At 36.5% G+C, this 15,188-nt stretch overlaps 1 protein-coding gene across 3 annotated transcripts in view; it reads left to right on the top strand.

The window, feature by feature from the left end:
* NPAS2 (neuronal PAS domain protein 2) overlaps window positions 1-15,188 on the top strand; it is a 74,652-nt gene that overhangs the window by 28,470 nt on the left and 30,994 nt on the right. For all 3 annotated transcript variants that reach the window (XR_015795418.1, XM_088136614.1, XM_025168187.2), the window contains exons 3-7: window positions 1,681-1,829; window positions 4,361-4,452; window positions 9,665-9,754; window positions 11,209-11,329; window positions 13,397-13,510. Coding sequence is in view for 2 of the 3 variants with exons in the window: in XM_088136614.1 (XP_087992740.1) it covers window positions 1,681-1,829; window positions 4,361-4,452; window positions 9,665-9,754; window positions 11,209-11,329; window positions 13,397-13,510 (566 nt within the window). In the remaining variant the exon portion in view is untranslated. The remainder of the gene's footprint in view (window positions 1-1,680; window positions 1,830-4,360; window positions 4,453-9,664; window positions 9,755-11,208; window positions 11,330-13,396; window positions 13,511-15,188) is intronic.

Genomic DNA, 15,188 nt, shown 5'->3' with positions numbered 1-15,188 from the left:
CCCATTGCTTTGTATGTATTCTACTTTCTCCCATTTGGAACCAGAATGGAAAATCTTCCATTTGATGAGCTCTTCTACTCATCAATAAGACAAATGATAACGGTTCAAAAGCTTGATTCATTAGCCCACAAATGGGGTTCATTGCCATTTTTTCTGATTGTTAGCAATAGTCCTGCTCATAGGTTTTTCAGATAGAGTCTACCACACTTCATCCAGAGCTTCTCTCCAGCCATAATCACCATGTTCCTTTTAGCAAAGTTGTAGGCTTCAACCTCTAGGATCCAAGCAACATTAAAATGTATTTTAAGCATCATATAACATACATTGTGCATGGAGAGATATAACAGCATGGGGAACTAATGTATATCTCTGTGGAAGGAGGGAAGATGGACATTAGAGGAAATCATTATTTGTTCATTATTTCATTTATCTGTGCCACTGCACTAGTGTTTACTAATCAGGTTAAATTCCTTTTTTCCGTGACACTCGTTGACATAATAGCAGTTTTGTTGGCTCCCTTTTCTTCATTGGCTTTTTACATAGAAAGGGCAGATTATGCATCAGTTCTCTCTTATGATGTATACTTGCCCAATTTTCACTAGCTTTGCATGTTCAGCAATGAACTGAAGGCCCACCTAAATATGGTGTATACACACAGTCTAACAAAAATCTAGTGACAACATGGTTTCAACAGATGTTTTGCACATATGGGCTATTCTTGAGCTTTCCACACACGTGTGAATGTGGAAGTAGGGCTAACATTTGGGAGGCTGAAGAAGATAGACGCAGATGTATCCATTTTACCTGATTGCCATATCAGAGAAGAGACATGGCAAGCATAGGTTGTGAACTCATCTGATCGTGAAATTGATAGCGTTTTGTGCATCTCTTCAGTGGCCACTGCTGCTTGTTTAAAGTATATTTGGGTTATTTATGCAGAGTCATTGGTTTGTTTAAAAGTTATTGTGTTGTGGAGTCCTTGGTGCTCTCTGAGTTTGGTTGTTTGCTTGCAAATGTTTCATTATAGGTAACATCATCAGATTATGTTATCTAGTTGGGTAATGAAACCTCTGTAAGGAAACAACCAAGCTGAGAGAGCACCAAGGACTCCACAGTTCAGCCCTGAGCTACAGATATTCTCTTCCATTGGAGTTATTATGTCAGTTGCCCATGACTGCTGCCCTAATTATCTTGAGAAACAAAGGTTTGGCAAGAAGATTTAAACATGTCAGCAACAGCTATTGCAAATAATGTGGATTCATCTGTGGATTGGAGGCACAGTAAATATTTAAAATAAACACTAGATATTGCTATATGAGGAATTGATTTACTAAATTAAAGGGTTATAAATAAAAATATGAGTTCTGCTTCCTCAAAGAATGAAGCTATACAGCTGTATGATAAAAAGAAGTCAGTTATTAAGCATCTCGTTGCTTTCTCCCACTTATATTTGCATTGAACAGAGGAATGTGGGGAATGCAGGATTCTTTTCTTCACATGTTAGCTTTAGGAATTTGAATTCATAACATCATGGTATCCTTTTAGCCAAAGCAATTATGTTCTCCTGGCTCTTGTTGTCTTTTAGTTTATTTCATTCTAATGTAAATAACTAATTTTCTTAAGAACAGATCATAGTAATTCCATGTCATGTGTCTATTAACAATTTCATTCTGTTCATAGAGCTTCACGTAATAAGTCTGAAAAGAAGAGGCGTGACCAGTTCAATGTTCTCATTAAGGAGCTCGGCTCAATGCTTCCTGGAAACACACGTAAAATGGACAAAACTACAGTTCTTGAAAAAGTCATTGGCTTTCTCCAGAAACACAATGGTAACCATCTGAAACAACCCTATTGTGTTGTCTTATAATCCATTCAGTTCTCAGTTTGTTTTGTTATTAAAAGTAGAGTGCAAATAATTTACTGAAACTAAAAAACTAAAGTGTTTTTTATTTAAAAACAACTATTTTCCTTTGAAAGGGATCACTGATCATTTGGAGGTCTTTCAATTCCTAACAGCTCTGCTTTGAAACACTTTGTTTGTAACAAGATATCTAAAACTTGAGATGGGTCAAATTTGAAATATTTTACATTTACTCTATTATTTAAAATAAATTGTTCAGGAAATACATTTTAACAAACTCCAATTTAGCCTCAGTCTTTGCCAGAAATTAACATTTCGAACAGATATAATTGGAATTTTGAGAGAGAGTCATAACTACTCTCATAAAATGACTGCTTTTGTTGTTACTGCAAATAACAAAACCATTATTTCCTGGAAGGCATATTGAAAGGTAGATGTGGAGTTGGAAGTCCAGAACATCAAACACTCTTCTGAATCCACTGTTTTGTTCTCCAGCTATTAATTTTATAAGGCAACTTGGTGATATCCATTCCACATACATGCAACCAAAATGCCATCTCTCACACACACTGTAGTAGTAATTGTTGGTTATTTTATTTATTATGTGCTTATAACTAAGCACAGTACAAAAATAGAAAATATTTCTGCTCTTGTGTACCTTTTGCACATAAATCAAAGCTACCACAGTATGCTGTTTTATGTGTGTCTAGAACAAAAATTGTTTGCAGTCTGATTCTATTTATTAGGCCTATTTCTGAGCAGATATAAATTGATTGCAGGTGTTTAACATAAACTTAGAATATATAAAACTACTTGCCAAATAAGCAAAACAACTAACATTTTCACACCAAGGAAAGGGCAGGTAAATCCATCCATATTTTACTTCACCAAAATTTCGTGGAGACCAGAGACATTAATGAAAATAGCAGTGGGAGTGGAAGTTTGATAATCCCATACTGTAATCTCCCAGTTGGTTAAAATGATTACATTTAATTAATGAAAATATCAGGACATGCAAGGAATCTAATGAGTTCAAAGGATGCTGTGTGTAGTCACTATCTTGGAAATCCATGCCTTTGATATAAAGCCAAAATTTGCATTCTTAATTATAATTATTTTACATTTACCATAGTGATTACAAGCCAAGGATCCTTCACAAATGATAGGAAATAGCATGTTTTTAAAGGCAAATAATACGTAACTGGAAGTATTGACTAGTTGAGAGTTCTTTGGAAGATACAGCTTTTCCGTGTGTTTTTCAAAATATGATTGCTTCTCCTTTGTTACATGTTTATGTGCATAAAGGTATACTGTACATACAATTATAATGGGATCCAGATCAAATAACTTAAATGCTAAGCAATGTCCTAGAATATTGTGTATTCTATTGTGTAGCAATTATTGTGTAGCAATTATTAATAAGCATCCAGAACTGAATTTAAGAAAGCTCACAGGACCTGGTTCTTGCACTATAGAAAAGCATAAAGAGAAGGATGACTCTAAGCACATTTCTCCTTCTTACCATTGATTAATCACACCCAAGCCTTATGCATTTTTATTAAGGTAGGGAGAAAACTACACCTTTAATTATTCTGTCAACATGATCAGTGATTGAGAATGTGATGCAAAACATTTGTAGTCATCAGTTTGCCTTCTGCTGAATTAAGGATTCCACCTCCGAAATAGGTGCCACATTTATCCAATAAGAAGATGATCCTAAATTTAAGATGATCCCACCTGAAAAGGAAAAATAGTGGAGTCTTTGGGGTTCTCACAGCTTGGTTCTTTTCCTGCAAATGTTTCACTACCCAGCTAGGTAACATCTTCACTGTATTCTGAACATCTTCACTGTATTCTGAACTGAAGATGTTACCTAGCTGGGTAATGAAATGTTTGCAAGAAAAGAACCAAGCTCTGAGAACCCCACGGACTCCACAGTTCAACCCTGAGCTACACATATTCACCTCTAAAGGAAAAATAGATAGAAAAAATTGTATAAACAAAATCCTATATAATTCCCAGCTTCCTCGCTCTGTCCATCTAGAGTTGCCAATTTCAGCTAAATCTAATCCTTAAGATTACTGCTCCCATAAATGTATACATGTGAAAAACTTGTATGTATGTGTGCTTATTTATGTGTATATATGCTTACCAAAAGCCACTCTTGATCTGATTTTATCACTATAATAAATTTCAGGTTTGGGACTGAGAAAAGAATAAAGATTACTCTGTGTGACTTCCTCTTTTAAGGGCAGGCAGAGAAAAAAGGAGAACTTGTATGTTAAATGTCAACATTGCATATATTGGAAACTAAAGGCCATTTTTTAAAGGAGAAGATACATTTTGCAAATTAATCATTGTGTAGTTGAACTCCGAACCCTCATCTGTGTAGATCTCTCACAGAAGTCAAGATAAGTTTGTTAAAAAAAAAATCTCATGGCAGTTGCACTGTGACTTAGTCATTAATAGATTCATAATAAGATATTTTAACTTGTTTAGAATTCTCAGCACAGAAAGAAGTTTGTGATGTTCAACAGGAGTGGAAGCCCTCTTTTCTCAGCAATGAAGAATTCACTCGATTGATGTTGGAGGTGAAAATTTCAAGTTTTACAAAATTTTGAATATGAGTGCTCCTTTAAAACAGCTGCCCCTTCCAGATATGTTAACTTCAGCTCCCAGAGTTATCAGTGGTGGCTCATGAGTTGATCAACATATCTAGAAGATTCCCAGATTAGGGATATCTGCCTGAAGTAATCTGGTTGGTATTATGTAAGCTGTTTTTTTTAGTTTGCAACTATAGTTGTTGATGGATCTCTGGTAAGAGAAAATAAGTAAAAAGCCATTATTTATGCATGCCAAGTAATTATCTAAAATGATTGCTAAGAAGAGAAAACAAATAAAACATAAACTACAGGTAGTCCTCGGGTGTCAGGTTCAGTCCAAAAAACTCCACGAGACAGTGCAGATACAGTTCTGTTGCGTTTATTAGCTTCCACCTCAAGACAGAATCTCTCCAGACTGAATCTAACTTCCCAAGCCAGCAAGCCAAAACACTGTGAATTCCTTAGGGTGGTGCCAGCCTCATCTTCTTAAACTTCCCACGCTCCTGTTGGGGGCTAAGGGAATGCTTATCTCCCTGAGCACAGCCTTCATCCAACCATTCCTTCACATCAGGTTACGATGGCAATTGGGACTGGAATTTCTGTCACTAAGCAATGTGGTTGTAAAGTGCAACATCACATGTCCACTTCGTTAAGCAATGGCAATCCTGCAGTCCCAGTGGCCATTGTAGCCCCAGGACCGTGTGGGTTGTTAAGTGAGAAGAGGTGGGAGGCCCAAGCAAGCAGGCTGGCAGGTGAGAGGTGAGGGTGAGAGCTATGGGCAGGGGGGTGCCGTGGGCTGGCACTCCAGAGCACAGGCAGGTGCACAGGTGTTGTGGACATGCTGTGGGCAGGTGCTATGGACTACTGACTATTTGTGGCCTCCCTAAGATTCTCCCACTGCTTGTGTCCAAAAGACATTCCACTTTTTGATTGTGAATTTCAATGGGTACCATTCTCCTTTTCTACTAGGAACTTTGCTGGAGGGCTAAGACAATGGGTTTAAATCTAAAATCAACTTATCCACTCTTATAACCCACTTTCATTTCCTCTTTGTTCCTTTCTCTCTCTCTTGTCTGTCCCTTTGTGGTTTCTTTATGTTTTCCTTTATCAATGACTGCTTCTTTAAGAGATCTGCGTATTTGAAGTTTGACCTTTTCTCTGGGAGGTCACTTCCAGCTTTAGAACTTCTGCAGCTCTGTTTGCCAAACTCAGAGACACCACAACCTGCCTATTCAGCTTTATGAACAGACACATATTTGTAAGCCAGTTCAACTGCTGTCTGTCCTATATCAGGATGGTGTTCTTGACCACAGAACCTGGCAGGACCTGAAAAGACTTGCAAGAACCATTCTGTGATAATTCCTCCAATACTTTTCTATGAGTTTGAACCTCAGATTGTAGCCATTTGATACATAAATCCAACAGCCTGGCCCACAACTTTTGAATGCCTTCTTCAGAGTCATAAATGTAACCTCTGTAACTTTACAAATATATATATGGAATTACATCCTATCACTGCACAATTACTTGCTTACGGTGTCATAAACTTTATCTACAGTTTTATTACTTTTTGATTGATCATTTTATAATTTTATCTATGTTTTAACTAGGAAGAATGTTTATTGTTATGTACTTGTACTGTGGATCCTTTATTGTTGAGTTTGTAATCCATTGGGAGTCTCTTGACTTCAGTGAGCAAAAAAAAAAAAAGAATAAATATATAATCATTTATAATTTTTAATTAAAAGATTTTACATAGATAATAAGAAATACATTCAAAGAAAGAAAAAAAGAAAAAATATAGTAAAGTAAATGTGAAAAAGGAAGGAAGGAAGGAAGGAAGGAAGGAAGGAAGGAAGGAAGGAAGGAAGGAAGGAAGGAAGGAAGGGGCAGAAAGAAAAAAGGCAGAAAAAATAAAAAATAGAAAACATGTAAAAAAAATATGTAAAGAAGTGGCTTCCAATCTTCCTTTCAACAGTTATACATACAATTCTAATCAAATCACTCTCTCCAAGATTTCATTATAATTCCCATAAATTATGATGAAATTAAACCATAAATCACAAAATCATTTTCTTTCTTATGTAAAATATCCATAAGGGGTTTCCAGTGATTGATAAACATCAATAATGACCTTTCTCTAATCAAAGAAGTAAGTTTGTCCATCTCAGCAAGTTCTGTCAATTTCACCAACCATTCCTCCATGATGGGTAATGCTGAATCTTTCCATCTTTGTGCATGTAGTAATCTCGCTGCAGTAATCATATATTGACATAATCTTCCATGGCTCGTTTCTGTTTATTCATCAATCCTAAAAGGAAAAGTTTTGGCTTCAGTTGGATATTGATCTTTAAAATCCTCTGTATCAATGTATGTATTTGAATCCAATTTTTTTTAGCTTTTTTATATGTCCACCAAATATGATAAAATGTCCCTTCATGTTGTTCACATTTCCAACATACATTTGAAATGCCTTTATACTTTTTAGATAATTTCTAGAAAATTACTGGTGTCATGTCCCAATATATCATTTTATAAAAATTCTTAAGATCATAACATAATATAAATTTCAACCTTTTTAACCACATGTTTTCCCATTGATCCATCTGTGTATTATAACCAAAATTCTAGTCCACTTTATCATACGTTCTTTAACCTGTTCTTCCTCTGTTTCAAATTGCAGCAAAAGTTTATACATTTTAGCAATTACACATTCGTCATCGGTGCACAATTGCACTCCAGATTCTGTCTGTCTTTGCTCCATACCATAAGTCTTTTTATCCATTTTAAATCTTTCTGATAACTGTAAGTGGGAAAACCATTGACAATGATATCCTTCTGCCATTAGTTGTTCTCTTGATTTAATATTATATTCCCCTTGGTGATTTTCCAATAATTCCTGGTATGTTAACCATTTGTCTTTGCTGTTTCTCTTTTATAAAACGCTTCTTGTGCTGAGATCCATAGAGGTGTTTTCGGGCATGTCTCATGAGAGGTTTTCAATGTCTTCTTCACCCTTTTGAAGATGGATTTTAATCTGGCAAGGGGCATTAACTGCATTCCCACCATGCCCAATCTGGCCAAAGCCTCTCTGTCTTCTTTATGCCTCCAACCAGTTTCTACACCAGTTGTCTCCAATCCTCCTCTGCCCTTTCAGGAATAGGTGGGCATGCTGATGGAAGAGTATTTCTGCTCCCTGCCTTCCTTCAGAACATATTTTAGCCTCTATCTGATGGAATACTATGGCTACCAGCCTTAAAAGCCAAGGAATCAGATATTCTAAGCATCCCCTTCTGGGTCTTGAGTCCAGAATGCATTCCACTTCATATCCCTCTTTGCCAAAATTCGGAGGGGAGCAGTAGGGGATGGACAGCCCTTGAACGTAAGGCAGCGGGTGGCTTCTGAATCAAGAGTGACTTGGGAAATACTATGTGGACCGTCACACACACGTTTATTACAGCCCTAAGGTCAGATACAATCAAAATATATAATAATAATCTTACATTTATGTACAGTATGTATGTGTGTGTGTGTGTGTGTGTGTATGTGTGTGTGTGTGTGTATATATATATATATATATATATATATATATATATATTGTGCAGATGGTAGCACAAAACTGGGCAACTTGGAAGGATATTTTCGGATCCTTGTCCGAATGGAGTAGCATTAAATAGAAATCACACTCCCTGCCAGGAAATTTCTTCAGTATTGGGTATATATAAATATCTGTCTAGAGTCCTTATATAGGGAACAATATAATAGCATATGGCTTAGCGTTTCTATTGAGCCATCTCCACATGGACATAATCGAAGGTGCATTGGAATGCCCTTAAAATGTCCAAAAAGGACTGCTGAGGGCATTGTGTCCAGTCTGGCTAAGGTTAAAGCTTTACGAAATTTCAAAATTGTAATAGATGATAAATAAGAAGCTGGGACAAACCCTTGTGGTAGAAAATGACAAATATTGGGGTGTAGCACCTTACTTAAATTTGTTTGTAGATCTATATCCCAGATATGTTGTTTAAGGGCGGTTCTAGCATTATCAAATCCTAATAAGGACAGATTTTCCATAGAGAAGCCCAGCAATTGAATTCTATCTATGACTTCTTGTTGCCACGATGATTTGAAATGATCCCTAAATACTAATGGGGCTAAACCTATAGGAAACAGAAGTAACTTTAGCCAGAAGGTAAGAAGGAGAAACCATGCTCTGGCATCCAATGAAACTATACCTAATTCTACCCTTAGGATGGCATTTTTAACACTTTTTGGTACCATCAGAATGGCTCTAATAAACTTGTTCTGAATAGTTTCAATGTTATTAAGCTTTGCAAGTGAGCAAATCTGAGAGCCATAAAGGAGCTGAGGTACTACCTTAGCTTGAAAGACCTTGCAAGCTGCAGGGATATAATGGGCTCCTTTTGAATGGTAGAATCTTATTATAGCTGATGAGGTACGCTGTGTATGTGGACCTTCAAGAATGCAGGCAATTGTAGACAGAAGGCCCCTGGCTTAACTTGTTTAACTGGGAAGGGGCAATATACTGTAATTGGTGGAAGGCAAAAAGTTTGTGGAAAGACACACCAAATCCCACCCCCACCCCCGCTAAATCTTGTCATTTTTTTTTTTTTTTTTTTTGCCTACATCTATCTGCGGTACACTTACATGCAACCTTAGCCAAGTCTGTCTCTTTAAAAGGAGCTGAGCAGCCTGCCCCTCCTGAGAAAGTCAAAGGGGCAAAGTCAAACAGTGAAGGCAAGATGCAGGGGTAGTAGCCATAGATTGCCTGGGGAGGAACAACTATTGAGTTATTATAGGTAAATTCTGATCAGTCTTTGTTCTGCTGATAAGAGACATAGCATCTCAAGTATTGTTCTAGTAATTCATTCATCTTATTTGAACCTTGTACATATTGATTGCTGTTGTAATTTATTTTTAATTATTTTGAGTAATTTTGCTGTTTTTCAGTTTCAATTCATTGCTAACTGCCCAGAGTTGCAGTAATGCAATGGGCAGCCATATAAATTGTTTAAAGAAACAAAGTTTTGCTTTCAGTTAATGATTTTTTTCAAGATAGTTTTTGTAAGGTTCTGTGCTTCTATTCATTAAAATATTTATTTTGGTCTTTATCTGTAAGGTGTGAATTAGTAGTTTCCCATAATATTTGTTCCAATTAACATACTTTTTTTCCCAATAGGCACTAGATGGGTTTGTAATAGCAGTTACCACTGATGGAAGCATTATGTATGTCTCTGATAGCATCACACCTCTTCTTGGACACTTGCCGGTGAGTGGTTCTTATGCATTCATTTTGCATCTTACTTACCCTGTTCTGTGCAAAGAATCTCTGAAAAAAGCCACAAACTACAAGGTGCTTTTCCACAAAAGAGTGAGTAAGTTCTATTGTTGCCATATAATTTAGAAGTTTTTTCCAGTCTGTGGAGAACTTAATCAGAAAGTAGAAAAAGGAACAATCTTAACTGCCCCCATGAAATTTACTTTGACCAACCAAAAAGAACTAGTAGATGAACTCCTGGACATCTGCAGGAATTTGCTACTTTATGTGTGTGCAATGTCATGATGCATGGAAAAAGAGATGGAGCTTACATCAGAATGCCATAATGGTGCTTCTGTTAACCTACACCCCTTCTTCTTTGCCCCTCCTGTGGGTGAAATGGAAATGACATTGATAGGAAACTCTGGGGAAACAAAGAGCCATAATTTTCCGTATCTCTTTGCCGTCCTCTTGTGATTATGCAGTTTTGCAAGCCAGATTTGGAAGCCCCTGGAATGAGGCAACATTATTTTGGAACTGTTGTTAGAAAGGAATGCAAGAGCTGAGTGTGTAGAAAAGCTGAAAGTTCTATGCTAAGAGTAAAAAAATGTAACGAAGAAGAGAAACTGAGATCAGAAATTCTGAAAATTGAAATACTGAAGGCATAGACTATTCCACGTGGATGAGAAGCCGGAAAACCAATGTGATTGCACAGGAAATTGAGGAGATAAGACTTAAAAGAGTATGAAATGAAAAAAAAGACAAGGATAAATACAGCAGAGTCACCCAGATTTGTTAGACTTGTCTCAGGAAAGCTAAAGCCCAAAATGACAGAAAAATCCTGAGGCGACCTAACAAAAACAAAGTTTCTTTGGCTTTGATTCAAGGCAGAGAAAAACAAAGAAAAGGTTGGTGTGCCAATTTATTGAACAGGATATATAATCTCTCTTTTGGCTGTGCCTTCTCTCATTACTTTTCTACACAGGAAAAGTAAAAGTAAGAAGGAACTCTCAGCCCAGAATAAGTAAGGAGATGCTACTTCAAGTTTCCAGACACAGATGAATTATATCCCAGAGTGATAATGGAGCTTACTGGAGTTGTTAAGGATGTTTGGAGAACAGGTGAGATGCGAGAAGATTGGATACAGGCACATGTTATTCTTCATGTAAGAATAAGAGATAAGGGCTTGAAGTCTGCCATCACTAATGACCAGATTCCAGAACAGTTTCACCACTCCTGGAACTTAGGGAGACAAATCACCTTTGGATCCTGACAATCAAATTATCCCTGTTTGATTAGTGCCTCTATTTTGGATAAAAGAATAGGCAAACATGCAGATTTGATATAATCCTTTTGAATTAGACATTATTTTTAGAATTAGAATTTTAACACTTTCAAAATGATTGCAAAGAATGGGGATGCCTATTTTTCTATCTGTGTTTTAATGCAGTTTTGTCATTTTACAGTCTGAAGTCATGGATCAAAACTTGTTAAAATTCCTCCCAGAACAAGAACATTCAGATATTTATAAAATATTATCATCTCATATGCTTCTAATGGATACTGTCTCATCAGATTACCTAAAATGTGAGTAATTAAAAAAAGTTTGTAAATAAGTGTAAGTGACACTGTGACTGCCCTCTCGCAGTGCCTGGAGGCTGTGGGGGCCTGGATGGGGGACAACAGGCTTCAGCTGAACCCTGGTAAGACGGAGTGGCTGTGGATATGGGGAGCCTCAGGATCTAGGAGCTTGTCATCTTTGGTTCTTGACGGGGTTGCACTACCCCAGACAGACCCAGTGCGTAATCTGGGGGTTCTCCTGGATTCACGGCTCCTGCTCGAAGAGCAGATGGCAGTCATGGTTAGGAGGGCCTTTGCACGACTTCGTGTTGTGCGGCAGTTATGCCCCTTCCTGGATCAGGAGGGCCTCCACACGGTCACTCATGCCCTGGTCACCTCCAGGTTGGACTACTGTAATGCGCTCTACATGGGGCTACCCTTGAAGAGTATCCGGAAGCTACAGCTGGTACAGAATGCAGTGGCGCGGACAGTTCTTAATGCCCCTAGGAGGGCACGTATAACACCCCTGTTGCGTGAGCTGCATTGGTTGCCAGTTTGTTTCCGGGTCCAATTCAAGGTGTTGGTCATCACCTTTAAAGCCCTTCATGGCATGGGACCAGGTTATCTGAGGAACCGCCTCGCCCCGGTCATCTCAGCCCGCCCCACTCGGTCCAGCAGAAGGGGCAGGTTGCAGACCCCACCCGTCAAGGAATTTCAATTGGTGGGGTCTAGGCAGAGAGCCTTTTCTGCTGTAGCGCCCACCCTATGGAACATCTTGCCACCTGAGGTGCGGTGTGCCCCCTCCCTCATGGCCTTCAGGAAAGAGATCAAATCCTGGCTCTGCCAGAAGGCCTGGGGGCCAGAGGGGGGCCTGCACCTATGGAGATGGCTGGTGGGGTGAGGGGTTGTCCCCCCCCAGCTTCTTACAGGTTTTTTGGGGCCAAATTAATTTTAATTTGGCCCCAAATTAAATTGGAAGTTTTTAGCCCATTTTTAATATATGTTTTTTAACTATTTATAGATTATGTCCATGTCTGGAGAGTCCTGTGTTTTTTCTTTTTTATTATTGTGAGCCGCCCAGAGTCACCCATTGGGGGAGATGGGTGGCATACAAATTTGAAAATAAATAAAATAAATAAATAAAAAATAATGTGATGAATGCAAAACTAAATAGGACAATAAATGCAGTACTTGATTAGCCATTTAAAAGTCATAGCCAAAAGATAGAGTATTCACAAAATACTTTACCTTGTTTATTGACAAGAAAATTCTATATGGCTCAAAGATTTGCTTCTCTTCTTTATATAATACCTACATAGGATATTTTATCAATATTTTACCTGAAAGGATATTATAAATATTTTATCTAAAATGATATTTTACATATTTTTAATTTTCAAATTAAAGATATCTACAGGAAATTATTCACCTGTACAATTTAAAACAATAATAGCTGCATTTATTATATCTTAAAATGGGATGGCTTTCAGCTATATTAATAATACATTAATTATTAATATTAAGAAAAATTCTTACTGCAATCAAAAATTAGACATGTTCGTATGACTAAAATGTTTTATGATTACATATTGAATTTCTTTACATATGGCTGTTCATAAAGTCTCAAAGTATATGTTTATTTAGTACAAATGATTTTTGAATCATATTATTATAAGAAAAAGATGTAGGAAATAGACGAGGGTTTCATAATAAGTGTACATTTTAAAATCCATCTCTCTCTTCTATTTTTGAAAATTAAACATTGCAAAGTAAAAGTAAATGCCTTTACATTCCACTGCTTTTCATTATCTATCTTTAAGTCTGTGTGATTTATTTCATAGAACGGTACTGAATAATGGGATAAGTGTTAATCTCAATCCTTGGTTTAAGTATTCATGAGAAATATCTATTTATAGATCTGAACAACCTAGATTCATGCAAAGGATCATCAAAACTTTGAAATACAAGCCTTGTGCATCACTTAATTCATTGGGGGTTTTCCTTTCATGTAATTATATAACTCTCAGGAATCTGTATAATTAACAAATAATAATTATTTTACTAATATCTTCTTGTACTTTATTTAAATCTCAGGTAATGAGGATTTGGAATTTTACTGTCATCTTCTGCGTGGAAGTCTGAACCCAAAGGATTTTCCAACATATGAATACATAAAATTTGTAGGGAATTTTCTATCTTACAATCATGGTAAGAACTTTTCTGTTCTATAAGTAGAATCAATGACTACATTTACATGATTAACTATAATATTAAAAAGGAAATCGTTTAAAATGTTTAAAAATATTAAAAAGGTATTAAAAAGGATGCCCTGCTAACATCCAACACTTGGATTAAAAATGTTTTAGAGATCAAAATTAACATTATGTTTTTTAAAAGAATATTTTCTAAAATGCAATTAGCATTTCATAGTTTGGACTGAAATTCCCAACATTTTGCCTAGGAAGCTAAAGATATTGAGCTTGATAGGAGTAAATTCAAAATGCACATGGTTGTGACTGGAACTCACATTGCAGATCAAAACAGGCCATTTGCCACATGATCTTCTTTAATAAAACAATGTTTTCAAGCACGCTGTCCATATGTCGTTCCTCAAGGACATGCATCTGCTTCAGACATCTAACGTTCTTTTAGCCATAATATTTTATAGGCAGGAAAAATGAGCAATTCCTTTGAACAGCACATTAATTCATCCTGTTTGGAGGGCACTTTTGTTGCCGTGTTCAATTTCTTGAATCTGTCATATTCCAATAGTTTAATTAGAGGCTCTATAAAAGCACATTTTCCAGCTGCAACAAAAGTGAACATGTATAGCAAAGTCTAGCTATTGTATTTATCTTTTATTCAATGTTTTTACTTTCTTCCATTCTATTTCTTTTTAGAAATCATGTATTCTCTGTCTTCTGATCTAGAATGCATAATTGACCATTTTAAAACTACTGGCATATCTGTCTCCCTATAAGAAATATTTCTCTTCCATTCCCATTTTACGAGAAAAGTATATTTCTTTATGCTACATCCTTTCTCCTTTGTTTAGATCAATGATATATTGCCCAATAAACATACAGTAACTGAAGAACCTAATGTAACACCACCGCAAATATAATAATACTTCTTTTAAATTACCTTCATGATAATTAATGTTAATCTCCCATTCGTTATTTATTTAGTAAAATTGCTCCAAAGGCATAGTGGTGGCAGCACCTAGCTGCTCTCAAATAGCCAGGCTGGATAGAAGTAGTCAGTACTAGGACTGGAGATCATTAGGAAATGTCAGGGGTGTAGGCAAGATTGGGAAGTTGAAGAAACATCCCAGAATAAGGCAAAAGCTAACCACTTCTGTACTGTTGCCAAGAAAACAAGATCTGTGTGTGTGTGTGCATGTGTATGTGTGTATATATATATCAGAAGTCAAGTTCAGCTTGAGGGAAACTTTAGCTTTAAGATGTTAGAATTATCAACTTAGTCGGTACCAGTAGGATGATCTGGTGCTTCTCCTAGCTTTTCCTCCACTTTATTTATTTTTGACATTTCTATTTATTTTTTTGTCCATTCATTACACAAAAATTGTGATCTTTATCAATAATTGGTAAGATAGTGGCTTATTCATTCAAAAGCTGTACTTGGCCATTTCAATAGATCTTGGACAAGAATCATGATGGGGTTGCGATCCAAGTATACACCGGTAAGAATATGGATCTCTGTATATGACACAAATTGGATATGACTGCTTCCTAACAGTACTCATTACTCATAGGAGTATATAAATTTGTCCTTCCTAGAGAATATGTTAAAAGGCAAGACAGAAGCATTTTCAAGTCACATATGTCCTGAAACATTCCAGTTATTCCTAAAAAAACTTATAATG

Source organism: Python bivittatus, unplaced genomic scaffold (genome assembly GCF_059951505.1).
Source record: "Python bivittatus isolate LINGU-HERP-01145 unplaced genomic scaffold, Pbiv_v1 ctg000060_np1212, whole genome shotgun sequence".
Taxonomy (NCBI): Eukaryota; Metazoa; Chordata; class Lepidosauria; order Squamata; family Pythonidae; genus Python; species Python bivittatus.
The sequence above is the reverse complement of the archived record's forward strand: the minus strand, read 5'-3'. Positions and strand labels throughout refer to the sequence as shown.